The sequence below is a fragment of the Astyanax mexicanus genome, chromosome 13 (genome assembly GCF_023375975.1).
Source record: "Astyanax mexicanus isolate ESR-SI-001 chromosome 13, AstMex3_surface, whole genome shotgun sequence".
Lineage (NCBI taxonomy): Eukaryota > Metazoa > Chordata > Actinopteri > Characiformes > Acestrorhamphidae > Astyanax > Astyanax mexicanus.
The window spans coordinates 51,903,221-51,925,800 of record NC_064420.1 but is presented as its reverse complement, the minus strand read 5'-3'; the positions used below and the strand labels follow the sequence as shown (position 1 = coordinate 51,925,800).

The following is a 22,580-nucleotide window of genomic DNA, read 5'->3' as shown; positions in this document are numbered from 1 at the left end:
ATTTTTTTGTATTTATAATACACATTAACATTATTTTATTTATATTTTTACAATATAAAACTTTTTTTACAATATACATTTATTTTTGTTTTTAGTTTGTTTTTTTCCTTAAAAGTCCTCAAATAATTTTTTTTTAATTTTATTTTATTTTATTTTACAACATAAAATGTTTTTATTTTTTCAATTTAGATTTTTACAATATACATATATATATTACATATATATATATATATATATATATATATATATATATATATATATATATATATATATATATATATATATTGTTTTTATTTTTGTTTTTTTATTTTGATTTCTGTTCCCACTGCCACATTTTTTTTACAGATATAAAACTATTTTTTATTTACAATACACATTCACATTATTTTTATTTATACTTTTACGACGAAACTTTTTATAATTTCTTATACAATATATTTATATATATATATATATATATTTACAAATATATACAATATACGCTTTTTTTATAAAAAATATATAGATTTTGTTACAGTATACATTTATTTTAGTTTTTAGCCCTGGAATTATTTTTCTTTTTTTGTTTTCAATGTATATTATTTTCTATTTAGATTTTCTCAATATAAAACTATATACAATATACAATTTACAAAAATATATTTAGTATAATCTTCTAACAATATACCTTTATTTTATTTTACCTTTATTTTAGCTAACTTTTGTACCATTTTAAGTTCACTGGGAAAAGAATGACAATGTATTTTCCTGAAATAAATAAATAAATGTAAATGAAAGAATGTTTGGGAGGTTTGAGGTTTGAGTTTGATTAGATGTGGATTAGATGTGTAAACTCTGTACAGGATACGGGTTCAGACTCGCCGTCTCACAGAACAGGTTCTCACAGCGCTCACCTGTATTTACCTTAATAACACACTGTCTGACATATACAGACTCCGCCCCTTTTCCTTACATCACACCTGAATACCTCACCTGAGTTTTATATATGTTTAATTTAATCATTTATACATTTTTAACGATTTATTTAGCTTTTTATTATAAAATTATCCAGCTATGTAAACCTGAGTATCCCAGAATTCCCTGTGCAGAACCCTCTGACATCATCAGTGACATCACAACCTTCACTCAGTTTTATTTTAAGGGACTGAAGACACACTGCTGCATGTTCATTAATAATTATTAATTCGCTATTATTAATATTCATTAATCTTCCATTTTTTCTCAAATTCTGTGTGATATTCATCTACACTTTTTTATAATATATATATATATATATATATATATATATTATTTTTTTTTATTATTTATAGGTTTATGTTTGAGTAAAATGAACATTGTTGTTTTATTCTATAAACTACAGACAACATTTCTCCCAAATTCCAAATAAAAATATTCTCATTTAGAGCATTTATTTACAGAAAATGAGAAATGACTGAAATAACAAAAAAGATGTAGAGCTTTCAGACCTCAAATAATACAAAGAAAACAAGTTCATATTCATAAAGTTTTAAGAGTTCAGAAATAATCAATATTTGGTGGAATAACCCTGGTTTTTAATCACAGTTTTTATTATTATTACGTCTTATGTTCTCCTTCACCAGTCTTACACACTGCTTTTGGATATATATATATTTTTTTTTACAGCATACATTTTTTAATCGTTATTTCTTCGTCAGGGTCTAAGAATTCTGCCAATAAAGTGTGGAGCTACTTTGAGTTTGTCAATGGTGTAAAAATAGTGTTGTTTTTTTTTGCACAGGTAACTATATGCCTATTAGTGGCATTGTGGCCTGTTGGGAGCATCGGCTAAAATATGTATTTTAGGAATGTATTTAGGAATGCTTACAGTAAAAAAATATATAAAAAATGAAAAAATAAGTGATTAAGCTGGAAAATTATAAATAATTATTTCTGTGTAGTCTGAAGTCTTATAAATAGCATAATAAATCATGATAATAGATAAAAGAATTGATGAAAAAGTGATTAAAACATTTCAAAAATTTAAATGAAAACATTTAACATGGGCTCTGTGTATAACAGCAGTTTATTTACATATGTATACATCATTTGAATAATAAATAAGTGTTTTATTTTTGTTTTGTTTTTTTGTTTTTTAGTAGTTATCACAGTAACTACTAGATAGTGGAACATTGCTGTGAGGAGGAGCTGATTGTATCCAGCCCCGAGATACTGAAGCGTTTAGCTCTGAATCATCAACGCGCTTTACTCTGTAAAGTCAGATTTGGTTGTTCTTCTTTATGTTTACACTGGAGATACGAGGTCTTACTGGAAGCTAATACACCCCACCATTTAGCATGATGCTAACTGCAAGCCTCCGTCATCTAAACCTCTCTCTTTAAACCTTTTGGAGCGTTTAGTTTAGCTGAATTAGCTTAGTAGTTCCAATGCTAACTGATGGATTAGCCTACATTAGCATGTAGCCTCAGTGCTAAATTTGTACGGTTTAACCTTCTAATGATTGCTAACTACATTAATCACATATTAGCCATGTCATACTTCCTATTAGAGCACTAATTGGTGAGGTATAAGCAAATATTACTTGTGAGCACTTGAGCTTCAATGCTATTCAATTACTTGCTTTCTTAGCTACATTAGCACCATGGCTCCATTGCTAATTGGTGGAGTACAAGCTTCTATTACTTGTGAGCTACACCTCCATTACTAATTAGCAATGTTACACTCATTATTAAAGTGCTAATTGGTGGGGTGTTAGCTTCATTAGCATCATAGCTCCATTGATAATTGTTGAGTATAAGCTTGTTTGTTAGCTACAGAGTTTTAAAGTTCCAATGCTAATTTGTAAGCTATACATTCCATTACTCGTTAGCTGCATTAGCCTCATAGCTCCATTGCTAATTGGTGGAGTACAAGCTTCCATTAATTGTTAGCTACATTAGCCTTGTAGCCTCAGAGCCAATGGTGGATATAAGCGTCTATTACTTGTCAAGGGAATTAACCTTGTAGCATCTCCACTGTTTGTTAGCTATGTTACACTCATTAATAGAGTACTAATTGGTGGGGTATTAGCCTCATTAGCATTGTAGCTCTAATGCTAGTTGTTAAGTATAAGCTTCCATGACTTGTGAGTTTTTAAGCTCCAATGCTAATTCGTAAGGTATATGTTCCATTACTTCTTAGCTGCATTAGTCTTGAAGCTCCATTGCTAATTGGTTATGACTTGTTAGCTTCATTAGCATTGTAGCTCCATTGCTATAATAGGTATAAGCTTCCATCATTTGTTAGCTTCATTAGAATCAGGGCTTTATTGCTAATTATAGAGTATAAGCATGCTTGTTAGCTACCTAGTTTTAAAGCTGCGATGCTATTTTGTAAGGAATACATTCCATTACTTATTAGCTACATTAGCCTTGTAGCTCCCTTGCTAATTGGCGGAGTACAAGCCTCCATTACTTGTTAGCTCCATTAGTCAGAGTCTTTTTTTATATAAGCTTCCATTAGCTTTAAAGCATCAATGCTAATTGGTAGGGTATACGCTTCCATTACTTGTTAGCTTCATTAGCATCATAGCTCCATTGCTAGTTGTTAATATATATAAGCCTTGTAGCTCCAGTGCTTACAGCTGGGAATAGGCTATTATTTCTTGTTAGCTATGTTACGCTCGTTATTAGAGCGCTAATTGATGGAGTATATGCAATTATTACTTGTTCGCTTCACTAGCATTGTAGCTCCATTGCTAGTTAATGGATATAAGCTTCCGTGACTTGTTACTTAGCTACAGTTAGTTAACCTTGTAGCTCCAGTGCTAACTGCTAGGGAATAGTCGTCTATTATTTGTTAGCTACGTTAGCTCTTGTATTTCCAGTGTAAAATTAAAGAAGTACCAAACACGTTTCAGCTGATCGATCACAGTCGATGTTTAGACAGGAACTGTTGCTTTTCATAGCTTAAATTCTGTTTTAATCAGCGTTAAAGTTATGAAGTATTGGAGCTGAGAGTCTGCAGGACGCGCTTCAGGACCGAGATGAAGTTCCTGACGGCTGATTGGTTCTCCGGTTGCTGTTTGATTGATACGAGCAGCATCCCCTCGCTCTCCGGCTCCTCCGGCGCCCCCTGCAGGAGCTCGGCCAGAAGCAGCGTGCCGCCGGCGCGGCTGTACACGTAGGCTTTCCAGAGCGCGGCGTCGGCGCGGCTAAACGCCAGAGTCTGGATCTTCACCAGCAGGAACGCCGCCTGCAGCGTCTCCGGCGGCTCGGGGGGACGCCGGACCTCCAGAACCTGCTGATGAACCACCTGAAGGTCCAACCACAGCCTTTCAAAAGCCTCATGGGATATCGGAGGACCCGCGGTCAGGTCCAGCTCTGCTGCTGCGGCATCAGAGAGAGGTTCCTCCGGTTCTGACGATGTAAAAAGGTCCGAAAAAAAGATTAGCATGAGTTTCTTTACATCTTAGCTACATTAGCCTTGTAGCTTCAATGCTAATTGGTGAGTTATAAACTTATCTTACTTTTGTTAGGACACTAGACTTTAATATTCCCTTTTTCTTGTTAGCTACATTAGCCTTGTAGCTTCAGCGCTAATCTGTGTTTTATATACAGTACGTTTCCACTACTTACTATTAGCATTAGCCTTGTAGCTCCAGTGCTAATTGGTGGGTTATATACAGTACATTTCCACTTTAGCATTAGCCCTGTATTTCAGAGCTAATTGGTGGGTTATATACAGTACATTTCCACTACTTACTATTAGCATTAGCCTTGTAGCTCCAGTGCTAATTGGTGGGTTATATACAGTACATTTCCACTACTTACTATTAGCATTAGCCTTGTAGCTCCAGTGCTAATTGGTGAGTTATAAACTTACTTTACTTTTGTTACGACACTAGACTTTAATATTCCCTTTTTCTTGTTAGCTACATTAGCCTTGTAGCTTCAATGCTAATTGATGGGGTATAAGCTTCTACTACTTGTAAGCTACATTAGCTATTGTAGCTTTAGTGCTAATAAGTGCTAATTATTGCTAATTTATGAGGTAAAAGCATGTATTACTTGTTACCTACATTAGCCTTGTAGCTTCAGTGCTAATTGATTGGGTATAAGCTTCTACTACATGTTACCTACACTAGCTATTGTAGCTTCAGGGCTAATTAGTGTGGTATAACCCTGTATTACTTATTAGCTTCATTAACCTTGTAGCTTCAGTGCTAATTGATGAGAAATAAGCTTCTATTAATTGTTATCTACATTAGCCTAGTAGCTTTAGTGCTAATTGAAGGGGTATAAGCTTATATTTCTTGTTAGCTACATTAGCCTACTTTTTTACTGAATGATGTTGTATAAGCTTCTATTACATGTTAGCTACGTTAGCATTGTAGCTTCAGTGCTAATTAAAAGATTCTAAGCCCTTATTTTGTGTTGGCTACATTAGCCTTGACGCATCAGTGCTAATTAACAGACTATATGCTCTTATTCCGTGTTAGCTACACTAGCCTTGTAGCTTCAGTGCTAATTGATGGGCTATAACCTTCTATTACTTGTTAGCTACATTAGCCTAGTAGCTACAGTGCTAATTGGTCAAGTAATCTTCTATTTCTTGTTAGCTACATTAGCCTAGTAGCTTCAGTGCTAATTGGTCAAGTTATCTTCTATTTCTTGTTAGCTACATTAGCCTAGTAGCTTCAGTGCTAATTAAAAGATTATAAGCCCTTGTTTTGTGTTAGCTACACTAGTTCAAGTGCTAATAAGTCTGATATAAGCCTGTATCACATGTTAGCTACATTAGCCTAGTAGCTTCAGCGCTAATTGTTGAAGTATAAGCTTATATTGCTTCTTAGCTACATTAGCCTTGTAGCTTAAGTGCTAACTGGTGTTTGTATTTATATTACCTGTGTTCAGGTTCTGCTCGGCTGGGCCGAACCCAAGCTCCGCCTCCTCTGCAGCGTGGACCTGGTGGGCGGAGTCTTCAGCCGGAAGGTTCTCCGGTCCGGCGCCGGTTCCACACAGAGACCCGAGCGTGTTGAAGCTGGAGGCCCAGACACTGACCAGCTCCTCCGGACGTCCCGTCAGAACCGTCATGGAGGGGTCGGAGTTCGGGCCGAGCAGAATCTGGCGGGTTCGGTCCGGTCCGCTCTGCAGCAGCCGGTAGTACAGCCCGGCCCGGTCCCGCACATTCATATCAGCCTCGTCCTCTAAACACCAATCACAACACAGCGTTTATTATACACGCTAACTACGCTAACCTCAGAGCTTCAGCGCTAATCTGTGGGTTATATACAATACCTTTACACTACTTACTATTAGCATTAGCCTTGTAGCTCCAGAGCTAATTGGTGGGTTATATACAGTACTTTTCCACTACTTACTATTAGCATTAGCCTTGTAGCTCCAGAGCTAATTGGTGGGTTATATACAGTATGTTTCCACTACTTACTATTAGCATTAGCCTTGTAGCTTCAGCGCTAATGTGTGTTTTATATACACTATGTTTCCACTACTTACTATTAGCATTAGCCTTGTAGCTCCAGTGCTAATTGGTGGGTTATATACAGTACCTTTCCACTACTTACTATTAGCATTAGCTTTGTAGCTTCAGCGCTAATCTGTGTTTTATATACAGTACCTTTACACTACTTACTATTAGCATTAGCCTTGTAGCCCGAGTGCTAATTGGTGGATTATATACAGTACCTTTCCACTACTTACTATTAGCATTAGCCTTGTAGCTCCAGTGCTAATTGGTGGGTTATATACAGTACCTTTCCACTGCTTACTATTAGCATTAGCCTTGTAGCTTCAGCGCTAATCTGTGTTTTATATACAGTACCTTTACACTACTTACTATTAGCATTAGCCTTGTAGCCCGAGTGCTAATTGGTGGATTATATACAGTACCTTTCCACTACTTACTATAAGCATTAGCCTTGTAGCTCCAGTGCTAATTGGTGGGTTATATACAGTACCTTTCCACTACTTACTATTAGCATTAGCCTTGTAGCTCCAGTGCTAATTGGTGGGTTATTTACAACACCTTTCCACTACTTACTATTAGCATTAGCCTTGAAGCTCCAGCGCTAATTGGTGGGTTATATGCAGTACATTTCCACTACTTACTATTAGCATTAGCCTTGTAGCCCCAGTGATAATTGGTGGGTTATATACAGTAGGTTTCCACTACTTACTATTAGCATTAGCCTTGTAGCTTGTAACACTATCTTCATAGCTAATTAAGCAATACTAATTGTGGGTTTTAGAACTGTTCATTACTTGTTATCAATATTAGCCTTTAGCTTCATTGCTAATTGGTGGAGCATGTACTTTTACCACTTTTTAGCTACACTAATAAGGCATAGCTAATTAACAATTACTAATTGGTGAAGTTTATAAGCCTCAGTTACTTGTTAGCTACATTAGCCTCATAGCTTCAGTGCTAATAAGTAGGGGAATTTTCTTTTTTTACTTGTTAGCTTCACTAATGAAGCATAGCTACTTAACTCTACTTACTAATTAGTAAAGTTTATAAGCTTAAGTTACTTGTTATCAGCATTAGCCTCGTAGCTCCAACACTAAATGTTTAGGTAATTAAGCTTTAATTACTTGTTAGCTACATTAGCCTCATTAGCCTGTTTTTTAATTAATTATTAGCTATATTAGCCTTGTAGCTCAAATACTGTTCAGGTATTTAAGCTTGAATTATTTGTTAGCTATATTAGGTACAATCTCGTTACTTCATTGCTAATTCAAAAAATATAAGCTTCTGTTACTTGTTATTAGCATTAGCCTCTTAGCCTTAGTGCTAATTGGTTGGGCATAAGTTTCAATTACATGTTAGCTACATTAGTCTTTTAGCTTTGGTGCTATTTTTTGGGAATTAGCATCCACTGCTTGTTTGCTACATTACCCTCACAGCTTTCAGTGCAAAGGTTCAAGTATTTAATCTTTAATTACTTGTTAAATACATTATGCTCATTATAAAGAGTTTTGTCCTGATTTTGTTGGAGTAACTGTTTCTACTGCTGTTTAGAGAAGAGCATTTCTGGGAGGATCTGATTGCGTTTAGCCACAAGGGTATTGCTACATTACACTAGACACGGGATGAGCCCGGTGTGTGTGTACAGTGTGTGTGTGTGTGTGTGTGTGTGTGTGTGTGTGTGTGTGTGTGTGTGTGTGTGTGTGTGTGTGTGTGTGTGTGTGGAGGCTGGGTGCGGTGGTGTTCAGGTTTTAGGTGTGGTAATGTTTAAATAGTGCAGATTTATGAAGCTTTATGACAGTGCTGATCATGTGCTGCAGTAAATAGAGCACTGAGCACAGCTTCACCCACATTACAGCAAACACAATCCGGAGTTCATCATTTAAACTGGTTTAATTACTCTGTTCACAACTATTTAACTAACTGTACTGAAAAAATACTGAAAAACTGGTATAATATACGTTTTCTATTCAAATTCACATAAACTGTATTGAATATGAAGTTATGTCAGGGGATCTGAGTGCTTCAGCATAATAAGACCCTGTATACTGGCTAGAAATTGGAAATACAATGGGTTACTGGTGTTGCTATTCCCCTGAATAGATGCTAATGCTAATGCTAAAGCTCCAGCCTTAGTGCTGGAGAAATTCAGGAATCTAACCTTACTGTAGATAAACAGAAGCGCTTTACTCACACAAATAAACAGGAGAGTTTTCAGGAGAAAAATCCGTGTAGATTAACATTCAGCACTTGTTTAACTTTAAAAGAAAGTCTTTTTTTTATTACAGTTTTGTTTACTTAGCTTAGCTTTGCTAAACTTCGTTAGCCACCCTCTCCACAACCCAGCGGCGAGATCTGCTGAATAATAAGTTCCTTATAGTGTCTCTTAAAATGCGCCTTATAATCCGGTAAGCATTTAAAGTAGATGTGGTGGTACATGTGAAGGAGCATGTGATAGTACATGTTATCATGCATGTGATTGTGTGACATGTTTTGGTACAATAACATGTGAGCCTTGGTTCCTCCCAAGGTGTGTTAGTTGTCCGAACAAAGGAGGATGGGTCCCTAGTTCTGTATATGCTTTGATGGTACATGTGATGGCACATTTAATGGTACATGTGATTGAGCATGTAATGTACATGTAATTGCACATGTGATTGCTCATGTGATGATGCATGTTATTATTCATGTGGTTGCATATGTGATCTTGCGTGTAATAAGGTGCATGGTACATGTGATGGAACGTGTGATGATGCATATGATGGTACATGTGATGGAACGTGATATGTAACAGCATGTGATAGTACATGTCATAGTATAGACACATGTAAGCCTTGGTTCCTCCCAAAGTTTTTAATAAATAACAGTGAGATATAACAATAAAAATACAACAATGCTATCTAGTGGGCGGGGCTTAAACACTAGACTAACACTAAATGAACCACTTCTGACACCAATCTATACATCTACACTAATAATGAAATCAATACTGCGTTTCAGAAAGTCGATAAAGTGTCGCAAAACAGATTATTGTGATACTATACTTTACACCTACGAAGTTTACACCTAAATAACAAAAGAAGTGTGAGGTTTTAAGAAGTGTGTGTGTGTAGTGTGTGTGTTTGTGTGTGTATAGTGTGTGTACCGATGCAGTAGTGTAACAGGCGTCCCAGCATGTCCTGTGTCTCGGCGGGGCGGGACAGGAAGAGTTTGAGGGTGGAGGTCAGCAGCTCCATCTTCACGGCAGAGGAGATCTCCACCTTCAGCCCGTCTATAAAACCCTCCAGCAGGTAGGGGGCGCTACTGATCAGCTCCCCATGAGCCCCCAGCAACCACAGCAGAGCCTGCTTCCCCTGAGTCACAGGAACACAGGTACGACATCATTTATTAATCCGTGTTCAATACACGCAACATTAATCACATTACAGTCTAGAGTTATAGTTTATCACTTCAAAATAATCACTTTCATTTCATCACGATTAATCATGTTAAACTGCATAACAAACTTCTAACTAGTTTGTGTAGTTATTCGCGATCAGTTGCTTTCAGCCTGTAGTTTACAGTGATTAATCACGTCTGTTTCTTTAGTTAAAAGCGATGAATTTCATTCGTTCAGTAGTTAATCACACTGCTTTATAGGTAATAGCAATTTATTGTTTTTCGCTCAGTAGTATATTGTAATGAATCACAACTGTTTGTGTAGTTACTTGTGATCAGTTGTTTTCAGCCTGTAATTTACAGTGATTAATCACATCTGTTACTTTAGTTAACAGTGATTAATAGTTTTTGATTAGTAGTATATTGTGATCAGTCACATCTGTTTTTGTAGTTAATAACGAATAATAGTTTTTGCTCAGTAGTTTATTGTGATGAATCACATTTTTTTTAGTTAATAGCAGTTAATAGTTTTTGCTTAGGAGCTAATGTGATGAATCACATCTGTTTGTTTAGTTAATAGCGAATAATAGTTTTTGCTTAGTAGTATATTGTGATCAATCACATTTGTGTAGTTAATAACCATTAATAGCTTTTGCTAAGTAGTACATAGTGGTTAATCACATCTGTGTAGTTAATGATTATAAGTTTTTTTTGCTCAGTCTTATATTGTGATGAATCACATCTGTTTGTTTCATTTGTGTTGTCAACCGCAATTAATTGCTTTCGTTCTGTAGTCAATTGTGATCAATCACATTACTTTGTAGTTCATAGCAATTTATTATTTTTTTGATTGTGTTTAAATCACATTTGTGTGTGTACCGTAGTTAATTGTGATTAGCTGCTTCCACTCATTGGCTTTCAGTGATGAATCACATTTGTTTGTGTAGTAAACAGCAAGTAATTGCTTTCACCCCACCATTTACAGTGATTAATCACATGTGTGTGCGCGTAGGCAATTGTGATTAACTGCTTTTACCCTTTTTTTTTGCAGTAATTAATCACATTAGTTTAAATAGTGTTCCATGGACGATTGTGATTAATCACATTTAAGGTGAATCACTGTGGTTTTGAGGGAAATGTGTAGAAACAGCAGCAGGTTAGGCAGCTGGTCGTTATGTTTTGGCTCATCAGTGTAACGTGAGAAGCTGAACATCCTTGAAGTCAAATATCCTCATTAGCATACAGCAGATCAGCTGCAGCAGGGAAATACATGTATGCAAATTGCCCCAAAGGTCTGATGCAAATTCGGCAACGCAAGGCTTTAGGGGGCGGAGCTTACCTCGTCATCCTGAGGAGTTTCATCACATCCTTCCACAGCTTTACACACCGGCCCGGTGCTCTGCGGGCAGAACCACACCAGATCCCGGAACGTCTGGACCACGGCTACACAACAACACAACCACGATAAAGTACAGCTTTAAAACATGGTGGTGGGAGCATCATCCACAACAACTAACAGTGAGAGCTAACCAGGATAAAGTACAGCTTCTAAACATGGTGGAGGTAGTTTCATCATCTACAACTCACAGTGAGAGCTAACCAGGATAAAGTACATCTTTTAAACATGGTGGTGGGAGCATCATCCACAACAACTAACAGTGAGAGCTAACCAGGATAAAGTACAGCTTTTAAACATGGTGGAGGTAGTTTCATCATCTACAGCAACTCACAGTGAGAGTTAGCCAGGATAAAGTACATCTTTAAAACATGGTGGAGGTAGTTTCATCATCTACAGCAACTCACAGTGAGAGCTAACCAGGATAAAGTACCGCTTCCAAACATGGTGGAGGTAGTTTCATCATCTACAGCAACTCACAGTGAGAGCTAGCCAGGATAAAGTACATCTTTAAAACATGGTGGAGGTAGTTTCATCATCTACAGCAACTCACAGTGAGAGCTAGTCAGGATAAAGTACCGCTTCCAAACATGGTGGAGGTAGTTTCATCATCTACAGCAACTCACAGTGAGAGCTAGCCAGGATAAAGTACATCTTTAAAACATGGTGGAGGTAGTTTCATCATCATCTACAACTCACAGTGAGAGCTAGCCAGGATAAAGTACATCTTTAAAACATGGTGGAGGTAGTTTCATCATCTACATCTCTACAATACTGAGAATATAATCTCTTACCAGAGGTGATGTGTTCTTGTTTCAGTGCCAGAAGTCCGGTCAGGATGTCCAAACACTTTTCGGTGTAGGTTCGTCCGATACGACCTTTGGGGGAGGTGGAGAGTCAGTAAGATGATTGTTGTTTCTGTAAGGAATCCTGTATGAATTTCCTTATCACAGCACTAATGGTCTCTAATGCAGAGTGCAAATTAAGCGTTTCGCACTTGGTTGCTAAAGCGTTGCTATTCTGTTGTTGCACTGTTGCGATGTTATTGTTAAGCAGTTGCGATTGTGTCTCTTGTTGTTACTATTGGTTTGGTGTTGTATACTGTGGCTGAGTGGTTGCCGAGGTATTACAGAAACTTTGAGGGCATTGACAAAAACAGGGATTGACACGACAAAGAAAATAATAACTACATTTTATCATTTTAAACTAAAATACAGTGAATAAAACATATAAAATAGATAAAAAAATAAAACTTGAGGTTTACATCTTTACGAATTCGCACCGCTAAATTATTATATAACTGTGTATTTTCACTGTCTGTATGGCTAACATTAGTTATTTTCCCAATATGCAAAGTAACTGGTGTTTATTTTACTGTGTTTAACTGCACAACCTCCATTACATCCACACTAAAACTCTACTTTATATTTAATTGTATTTTTATCTGTCTCATTATACCATATCCTTCTTTTGAAACTTTCTGTGCACTATGTATACCTGTATACCTACCTAAATTATTTATAAGAAATAGAAATTACCATAAAAAGAAGATAAGAGGTTAATAATAATAATAATAATAATAATAATAATAAACTAATTAATTTAAGATAAAAAGAAGTCATACAAAACTAATAAAAAATAAAATAATAAAAATACATTTTAAAAAATAAATCAGCCTGTGTTGCTAAGATAGCAATGAACGTCTGAAATGTGCCTGAACACACCTCATTTTCAGAACACCACGCCCATCAGTGTAGATATATTCAGAAGATCTGCTGCTGTTGGAGGGTGTAAGATAGCGATGAGCATCACGACACACCTTGTGCAGGGAGTAAGAGAGCGCCCAAAGAGTGCAGCAGGTGTAAATAAACCCCGCCCACTCCATTTAAACATTAACCTCCTTTTTCCCCTCGAAGCTGGAGAGTAAATTACCCAGCATTCATCTGCTGGTCTTCTGTAAACATGGGGGCGGGAGGTTCACAGAGGGACGCTTTTGTCTGAAACTGCCGGCAGCATTTTTGTTATTTATACAATATCAGCTCAGCTTCTCATTAACCAGCAAAACCTCGTATCTGCACTTATCCGCTCTTATCAGAACCTTCACAGGGTGATCTTTACACCCCACCGAATTCATACTGTGTACAAAAATATATATATATATATATATCAGTAACTGGATTTAGCGCCTCCCTGTGTTAAAACCACTGAATTACCACTGAATTACTGATGTTCAAAGTGCATTTCTGTGCCCCTGTTTCAATCAAAGTACCTAATTACTAAGTATCAGCAAATACTTTTATTATTGTTTATTAATCCAGCATGAATTATCTTTAGCTATACACTGTGATTCAGTATGTATTAGTGCATTATTATTTCCCATATATTACCTGTACCAGCAAAACAGTGTGTATTTTACCTATAGCTACAATATAAAATCTATCTAGTACCGTGAATGCAGTATGTATTTCCCAGTATGTATTAATACAGTATACAGTATCTATAGCTATAATGCAGTATGTATTACCATTAGCTGCAATAGGGTATATATTACCTATAGCTAGAACACAGTATGTATTAATACAGTACATGTTACCTGTAACTGCGATACAGTTTGTATTAATTCAGTATGTATTACCTATAGCTATAATACAGTATGTATTAATGCAGTATGTGTTACCTATAGCTATAATACAGTATGTATTAATGCAGTATGTGTTACCTATAGCTATAATACAGTATGTATTAATGCAGTATGTATTACCTATAGCTATAATACAGTATGTATTAATGCAGTATGTGTTACCTATAGCTATAATACAGTATGTATTAATTCAGTATGTATTACCTATAGCTATAATACAGTATGTATTAATGCAGTATGTGTTACCTATAGCTATAATACAGTATGTATTAATGCAGTATGTGTTACCTATAGCTATAATACAGTATGTATTAATGCAGTATGTATTACCTATAGCTATAATACAGTATGTATTTTTGCAGTATGTATATAGCTGTAATACAGTATGTATTAATGCAGTGTGTGTTATCTATAGCTATAATACAGTATGTATTAATGCAGTATGTATTACCTACTTTAAATTTTTAATACTGTACGTTCAAACTACAGCTTTAATGCAGTGTGCAGCAACTTACAAAATAATGCAGTATGTATTTATTCTAAATACAATGCAGTATGTATTACCTATAGCTGTGATACAGTTTGTATTACCTAAAGCTAGAATACAGTATGTATTAATGCATTATGTATTACCGATAGCTGTGATACAGTATGTATTAATGCTGTATGTATTAGTGCGGTATGTATTAGTTCGGTATGTATTACCGATAGCTGCGATACAGTATGTATTAATACAGTATGTATTAGTGCGGTATGTATTACCGATAGCTGTGATACAGTATGTAATAATGAGGTATGTATGAATGCAGTATGTATTGGTTAAGTATGTATTAATGCGGTACGTATTAGTGCTGTATGTATTACCTATAGCTGCGATACAGTATGTATTAGTGCGGTATGTATTAGTTCAGTATGTATTAATGCGGTATGTATTAGTGCGGTATGTATTACCGATAGCTGCGATACAGTATGTATTAATACAGTATGTATTAGTGCGGTATGTATTACCGATAGCTGTGATACAGTATGTAATAATGAGGTATGTATGAATGCAGTATGTATTGGTTAAGTATGTATTAATGCGGTATGTATTAGTGCGGTATGTATTACCGATAGCTGCGATACAGTATGTATTAATGCGGTATGTATTACTGATAGCTGTGATGCAGTATGTATTAGTGCGGTATGTATTACTGATAGCTGCGATACAGTATGTATTAATGCGGTATGTATTACTGATAGCTGTGATGCAGTATGTATTAGTGCTGTATGTATTACCTATAGCTGCGATACAGTATGTATTAGTGCGGTATGTATTAGTTCAGTATGTATTAATGCGGTATGTATTAGTGCGGTATGTATTACCTATAGCTGCGATACAGTATGTATTAATGCGGTATGTATTACTGATAGCTGTGATGCAGTATGTATTAATACAGTATGTATTACTGATAGCTGCGATACAGTATGTATGAATGCGGTATGTATTACTGATAGCTGTGATGCAGTATGTATTAATACAGTATGTATTAATACAGTACGTTTTAGTGCGGTATATATTAATACAGTATGTATTAGTGCGGTATGTATTAGTGCGGTATGTATTAGTGCGGTATGTATTAGTGCGGTATGTATTACTGATAGCTGCGATACAGTATGTATGAATGCAGTATGTATTACTGATAGCTGTGATGCAGTATGTATTAATACAGTATGTATTAATACAGTACGTTTTAGTGCGGTATATATTAATACAGTATGTATTAGTGCGGTATGTATTAGTGCGGTATATATTAATACAGTATGTATTAGTGCGGTATGTATTACCGATAGCTGCAATACAGTATGTATTAATGCGGTATGTATTACTGATAGCTGTGATGCAGTATGTATTAGTGCGGTATGTATTACTGATAGCTGCGATACAGTATGTATGAATGCGGTATGTATTACTGATAGCTGTGATGCAGTATGTATTAATACAGTATGTATTAATACAGTACGTTTTAGTGCGGTATGTATTAGTGCGGTATGTATTAGTGCGGTATGTATTAGTGCGGTATGTATTAGTGCGGTATGTATTAGTGTGGTATGTATTACTGATAGCTGTGATGCAGTATGTATTAGTGCGGTATGTATTACTGATAGCTGCGATACAGTATGTATGAATGCGGTATGTATTACTGATAGCTGTGATGCAGTATGTATTAATACAGTATGTATTAATACAGTACGTTTTAGTGCGGTATATATTAATACAGTATGTATTAATGCGGTATGTATTTATACAGTATGTATTAATGCAGTATGTATTAATGCAGTATGTATTAATGCGGTATGCATTAATGCAATATGTATTAATGTGTTATGTATTACTGATAGCTGCGATACAGTATGTATTAATGCAGTATGTATTAGTGCGGTATGAATTAGTGGGGTATGTATTACCGATAGCTGCGATGGCTGCCTGAGCGAGGTCGGTGGATACGTCGGTGCAGTAGCTCTTCAGCTCCTCCAGGATCAGCACCACGTTCTCGTCGTTCACCAGCTCCACCAGGATCTCCATCTTGCGTAGGCGGATGTATCCGGGTTCTGAGTAGCTGCAGAAGAAGCGTTTGTAGTGGCTGCAGTACTGCGCCGGCTGACTGCGCAGGACCTGCTGCACGTGACTCAGCCCTGCGAAACGCAGCTCACGCGACGCAGAGCCGCAGACGGCCAGCAGGGGGCCGCGGGCGCGCGAGAGGGCGTCGGCCTGCACGGCGGGGTGGGCAGCGGCTAAATGCAGAAACAGGCGGAGCGTGGCGGCCATGACGGGGGCGTGGGCGCTGCTGAGGAACCCGTCCAGCAGGCTGAGGATGTCGAAGAGCTCGTCGTCGCTGCGGGGGCGGTACCGGAGGAGGAGCCTCAGAACCTCACTCTGAGCCCAGCTGTCCAAATCCTTCAACCTGCAACACACACAAACAGACCATAATAACATCACAACACAACTACTAACCACCATCACAACACAACTACTGACCACCATCACAACACAACTACTGACCACCATCACAACACAACTACTGACCACCATCACTACACAACTACTGACCCCTAATCACATCACTACACAACTACTGACCCCTAATCACATCACTACACAACTACTGACCTCTAATCACATCACTACACAACTACTGACCTCTAATCACATCACAACACAGCTACTGACCCCTAATCACATCACAACACAGTTACTGACCCCAATCACAACACAACTACTGACCGCAATCACATCACACCACAGCTACTACCCCTAATCACATCACAACACAGCTACTGACCCCCAATCACATCACTACACAACTACTGACCCCTAATCACACCACAACACAGCTACTGACCCCCAATCACATCACAACACAGCTACTGACCCCTAATCACATCACAACACAGCTACTGACCTTCATAACAACAAAACACAGCTACTGACCATCACATCACAAATACTGACCCCCATCACAACACAGCTACTGACCCCCATCACAACACAGCTGCTCACTGATCCCAGGTGAGTCTGACCTGTTGAGCAGATGATGTGCGATTGGTTTGTTGATAACCACGCCCCCTTCGTCTCGCAGGATCTCTTCCAGTGCTCTGAGACAGTTCACCATGACGACGGGGTCCGGGTCCCTCAGCAGAGCATACAGCTCATTCACCACGCTGGGGTCTGAGGGACAGATTAAACAGAGGTGGAGGTTAGTGCTATTCCTCAATGTTGGGTGGTTGCTGTGGTGTTGTACCTACACTATCTCAGTGTTGGGTGGATGGTGTGGTGTTGTACCTACAGTATCTCAGTGTTGGGGGATGCTGTGGTGGTGTTGTACCAACAGTATCTCAGTGTTGGGTGGATGCTGTGATGTTGTACCTACAGTATCTCAGTGTTGGGTGGATGCTGTGATGTTGTACCTACAGTATCTCAGTGTTGGGGGATGCTGTGGTGGTGTTGTACCAACAGTATCTCAGTGTTGGGTGAATGCTGTTGCAATGTACCTACAGTATCTCAGTGCTTGGTGGATGCTGTGGTGTTGTACCTACAGTATCTCAGTGTTGGGTGGTTGGTATGGTGTTGTACCTACAGTATCTCAGTGCTGGGTGGTTGCTACGGTGTTGTACCTACAGTATCTCAGTGCTTGGGTGGTTGGTATGGTGTTGTACCTACAGTATCTCAGTGCTGGGTGGTTGCTACGGTGTTGTACCTACAGTATCTCAGTGCTTGGTGGATGCTGTGGTGTTGTACCTACAGTATCTCAGTGCTTGGTGGTTGCTGTGGTGTTGTACCTACAGTATCTCAGTGCTTGGTGGATGCTGTGGTGTTGTACCTACAGTATCTCAGTGTTGGGTGGTTGATATGGTGTTGTACCTACAGTATCTCAGTGCTTGGTGGATGCTGTGGTGTTGTACCTACAGTATCTCAGTGTTGGGTGGTTGGTATGGTGTTGTACCTACAGTATCTCAGTGCTGGGTGGTTGCTACAGTGTTGTACCTACAGTATCTCAGTGCTGGGTGGTTGCTACGGTGTTGTACCTACAGTATGTCAGTGCTTGGGTGGTTGGTATGGTGTTGTACCTACAGTATCTCAGTGCTGGGTGGTTGCTACGGTGTTGTACCTACAGTATCTCAGTGCTTGGGTGGTTGGTATGGTGTTGTACCTACAGTAGCTCAGTGCTTGGTGGTTGCTGTTTTGTTGTATCTACAGTATCTCAGTTCTGGGTGGTTGCTGTGATGTTGTACCTACACTATCTCAGTGTTGGGTGGATGCTGTGATGTTGTACCTACAGTATCTCAGTATTGGGTGATTGCTGTGGTGTTGTACCTACAGTATCTCAGTGTTGGGGGATGCTGTGGTGGTGTTGTACCAACAGTATCTCAGTGTTGGGTGAATGCTGTTGCAATGTACCTACAGTATCTCAGTGCTTGGTGGATGCTGTGGTGTTGTACCTACAGTATCTCAGTGTTGGGTGGTTGGTATGGTGTTGTACCTACAGTATCTCAGTGCTGGGTGGTTGCTACAGTGTTGTACCTACAGTATCTCAGTGCTTGGTGGATGCTGTGGTGTTGTACCTACAGTATCTCAGTGCTTGGTGGTTGCTGTGGTGTTGTACCTACAGTATCTCAGTGCTTGGTGGATGCTGTGGTGTTGTACCTACAGTATCTCAGTGTTGGGTGGTTGATATGGTGTTGTACCTACAGTATCTCAGTGCTTGGTGGATGCTGTGGTGTTGTACCTACAGTATCTCAGTGTTGGGTGGTTGGTATGGTGTTGTACCTACAGTATCTCAGTGCTGGGTGGTTGCTACGGTGTTGTACCTACAGTATCTCAGTGCTGGGTGGTTGCTACAGTGTTGTACCTACAGTATCTCAGTGCTTGGGTGGTTGGTATGGTGTTGTACCTACAGTATCTCAGTGCTGGGTGGTTGCTACGGTGTTGTACCTACAGTATCTCAGTGCTTGGGTGGTTGGTATGGTGTTGTACCTACAGTATCTCAGTGCTTGGTGGTTGCTGTTTTGTTGTTTCTACAGTATCTCAGTTCTGGGTGGTTGCTGTGGTGTTGTACCTACAGTATCTCAGTGTTGGGGGATGCTGGTGTGTTGTACCTACAGTATCTCAGTGTTGTGTGGTGGATGCTATGGTGTTGGACCTAAAGTATCTCAGTGTCGGTGGTTGCTGTGGTGTTGTATCTACAGTATCTCAGTTCTGGGTGGTTGCTGTGGTGTTGTACCAACAGTATCTCAGTGTTGGGGGAAAGCTGTTGTGATGTACCTACGCTAGCTCAGTTTTGGGTGGTTGATATGGTGTTGTACCTATCTCAGTGTTGGGTTGAAGGCTATGCATTTTAGCACAACCCAACACAGCGACTCTCCTGACGTAGGACGCTTTGTCCCTCAGGCCGCTCAGGATTGGCTGCTGGATGTATTCGGTTATTCCCGGCATCCTAAAACACAAAACATGGTCATAAAAACCACAAAGAAGAAACACACCATCTAGAACCTTCTGAAGAACCACACCACGACTATATATCCAGATACCTGAGGTTACACATGTTCCTCAGCGCCAGGCCGCGCACCATGGGGTTGGGGTCAGCGCAGTCCTTCCGCAGGGTGTTGATGGCCAGCAGGGCCAGGTCCGGTTTATGTCCGGCGTAGGTGACCATGTACAGGTAAACCAGCTTCTTCTGGACGATGTCCACCGTAGCGCTGGCCTTCACCATCTCCATAAACAGAGATGAAACGTCCAGACCCTGCGTCATCGACCTAAAAACAAATCAGTTACTCCATTTAGACCTGCAGGTTGAGAAGCTGATACAGTACACAGCAGGATTAGCCAGCAGACTTTTTCTGAGGGAGGAATCTGTACCTACTGTCCGTCTTGAGTCAAAGAACTTTCAAATAATAATGAGTTTTGTGCTTTTAAATGTTTAGCAGTTTAGCACAAGCTTACTCAAACCTGTGGTAAACACTCATCTTAAACATATGGTGTGTCCTACAACAGCTTATTTGCATAAAAGTGACAAAGCCTTTAAACGGTAACAATAGAGCTGATGAGATCTTTGTGAGAGTGATTTTATGTAAAAAACTTTATGAACATGTTTTGTATAGAACTCAGACCTACAGTATTCTAACTTGTGTATAAAGAGGTAGAATATGTTCTCTTTAAACACTTTAGAATTTACCCAAGCTAATGCTAATGCTAAATAGTTTTTTTCTTTTTAGGAGTAGGTCAGTAGTACTGACCTGATGACCCGGGTGATGTAGTTTCTGTAGCGGAGCCGGTCAGCCTGGACGTTTGGGTTGGACAGCGCCCTCTTCAGGTCCTTCACCGTTTCCTCAGATCCAAAATACGGCATCCTGTCCGACTGTAGATCTCTTAGAGAACACCAGCATTAGATACATTTATTACGGAGAGGCACTGGGTGATGTATGGGTTTAGGGGTGGGGCAGGAGGGAGAGCTGATTGGCTGAGCTGCAGCAGTGTGCCTGGTTGGATGGTTGGATGTCAGCAGGGGGGGCGGGATTATTGATTACCTGATTTGCATATTATGTGTATTCTCTTACCAAAGTACACGAAAACATCATTTTTATCTATAGCACAGTTGAACCTGAGAGGAGCCTCAGAGGTGGAAATTACCACAATAAAAGCGTTTTTTAAGGGTAAGAAAAGATTATAAAATTTAAACAGGACTGATATATTTCATTACTTTAAACTTTATGCTGCTTTACTCCTGGTGTAAAAATTCAAGCAGTTCAGTTTGGTGGTTTGATGGTTTGTGATCATCCATCTTCCTCTTTATTATATTCCAGAGGTTTTTAATTTGGTAAAATCAAAGAAACTCATAATTTTTAGATGATTACTCTTTTTTTTTAAGAGCTGTTTATAGTTTAGGGTTTAGAGGCTCTTTATTAATGTGAATCGTTACAGACCTGATGATGATCCGGCAGGAGGCGCAGTAGAACTGCAGATCTGTCAAATCAGCTTCATTATTTAACATTTTTAATATTTTTTGAGCTTTATAAAGATTATTTAGGGCTAATAAAAGGTCCTGATTGAACCCAGCGCTGTAAACGCACAGACCACACTTTATAATCCGAATTATTTGGAGAATAATGAGATAAAAACATATGAAAACACACAAAATACTAACCTTAACCACCTCAGTTAAACATTAATTTTAGATTATTTTTTATCATATTGTTATTAAATTAACTCTAATATCCTGCGCTGGATTAGACCTGAGATTGTAAATAAATTAAATAAATAAACTAGTTGCAATGCAGTCATCAGAACTGAATCAGCATTAGCATTAGCCGTTAGCATTAGCTTTATTAAACCCTAATTTTCCGCTTTTGCACACAGTGTCACAGTTTCTCCTCTAATCCCGGGATTAAAGATAATCTCACCTCCTAAACCATCGAACTGAAGCTTCTCTTAATCCACAGATTCCACCTTAAAACAACCTTAAATTCACATTAAAACCCTGTAAAAATCAACACAGTCAACACAGCGAGAACGCGGAATCAACACCACACAGCAACTCCGATTTCAAAATAAGAGTCCCCTTTTTTCTAAAGCGCTAAATACGCTGACTTCAGACTTTTAACTGGTAATAAAATATTTCGATTAGAAATATTTTTATGGTTATGTAAACAGGTAGTTTTACTGCAGTTAAAATAGCTTTTATAACAATAAACCAATAGAAAGCTAAACTAACAGTTCAGATTAATAAACGCTTTTATTTATAACACTTCAAACCTTTAATGCCACAATTCACACATTGTCACACATTGACATTTAGAGTAAATGAGATCATTACAACATAAATGTTCAATTAAATAGTTATTTGAGGTAATTAACTAATTAATGGACGAATTATATTGATTGATGGAATATGTAATGCACAGAAAAGAAGTATCTAATATTATACTATAAAATATATATAGCAAATAAATTCAATTAACTAAAATATTGTATAGTTTTTTTTCCCCACTGCATTGGGAGCCTGTGTGTAGTATTCTATATTTCATATTGACCTTTTAAAATCTTTTTTTAATCCCTAAACAGTAAAGAATAAACATGATTAAAAAGTGATCTAAATCACATTAAATTAGTACAAATAATACTAAGCTGTGACTTTGACTCAATGTAAATGTAATGCAATACTACTGTTTTTCCAGTGCAGTGGG

At 38.1% G+C, this 22,580-nt stretch overlaps 1 protein-coding gene and 1 long non-coding RNA gene across 3 annotated transcripts; both read right to left on the bottom strand.

Annotated features, from left to right (window-relative positions):
- Nucleotides 1–1,444: 1,444 nt before the first annotated feature.
- Nucleotides 1,445–21,991, bottom strand: ap4b1 (adaptor related protein complex 4 subunit beta 1). Its single transcript, XM_022662329.2, has 11 exons — nt 21,798–21,991; nt 20,634–20,765; nt 19,929–20,153; nt 19,704–19,834; nt 17,421–17,568; nt 16,308–16,804; nt 12,013–12,096; nt 11,162–11,265; nt 9,590–9,797; nt 5,864–6,166; nt 1,445–4,376 (listed from the first exon to the last, which is right to left on the bottom strand). The coding sequence occupies exons 2-11, from the start codon at nt 20,744–20,746 to the stop codon at nt 3,955–3,957; spliced, it is 2,235 nt and encodes a 744-aa protein (XP_022518050.2). The 5' UTR covers nt 20,747–20,765; nt 21,798–21,991; the 3' UTR covers nt 1,445–3,954.
- LOC125806771 (uncharacterized) lies at nt 17,734–19,686 on the bottom strand. Of its 2 annotated transcripts, none has more exons than XR_007441612.1 (3): nt 19,292–19,686; nt 18,385–18,880; nt 17,734–18,343 (listed from the first exon to the last, which is right to left on the bottom strand). It is a non-coding gene; the product is annotated as an uncharacterized LOC125806771 (long non-coding RNA). The 2 variants fall into 2 exon arrangements; XR_007441611.1 differs by having other exon boundaries at nt 18,468–18,880.
- Nucleotides 21,992–22,580: the final 589 nt, after the last annotated feature.

What these genes read in the sequence shown, in the direction of transcription:
- ap4b1 (XM_022662329.2), bottom strand. Translation starts at nt 20,746, where the DNA reads ATGCCGTATTTTGGATCTGAGGAAACGGTGAAGGACCTGAAGAGGGCG. An exon ending in GCACATCATCTGCTCAACAG is followed by an intron (nt 16,805 to 17,420) that starts GTCAGACTCACC and finishes TGTGTGTTGCAG; the next exon opens with GTTGAAGGATTTGGACAGCT. An exon ending in CGAGCAGAACCTGAACACAG is followed by an intron (nt 4,377 to 5,863) that starts GTAATATAAATA and finishes TTACATCGTCAG; the next exon opens with AACCGGAGGAACCTCTCTCT.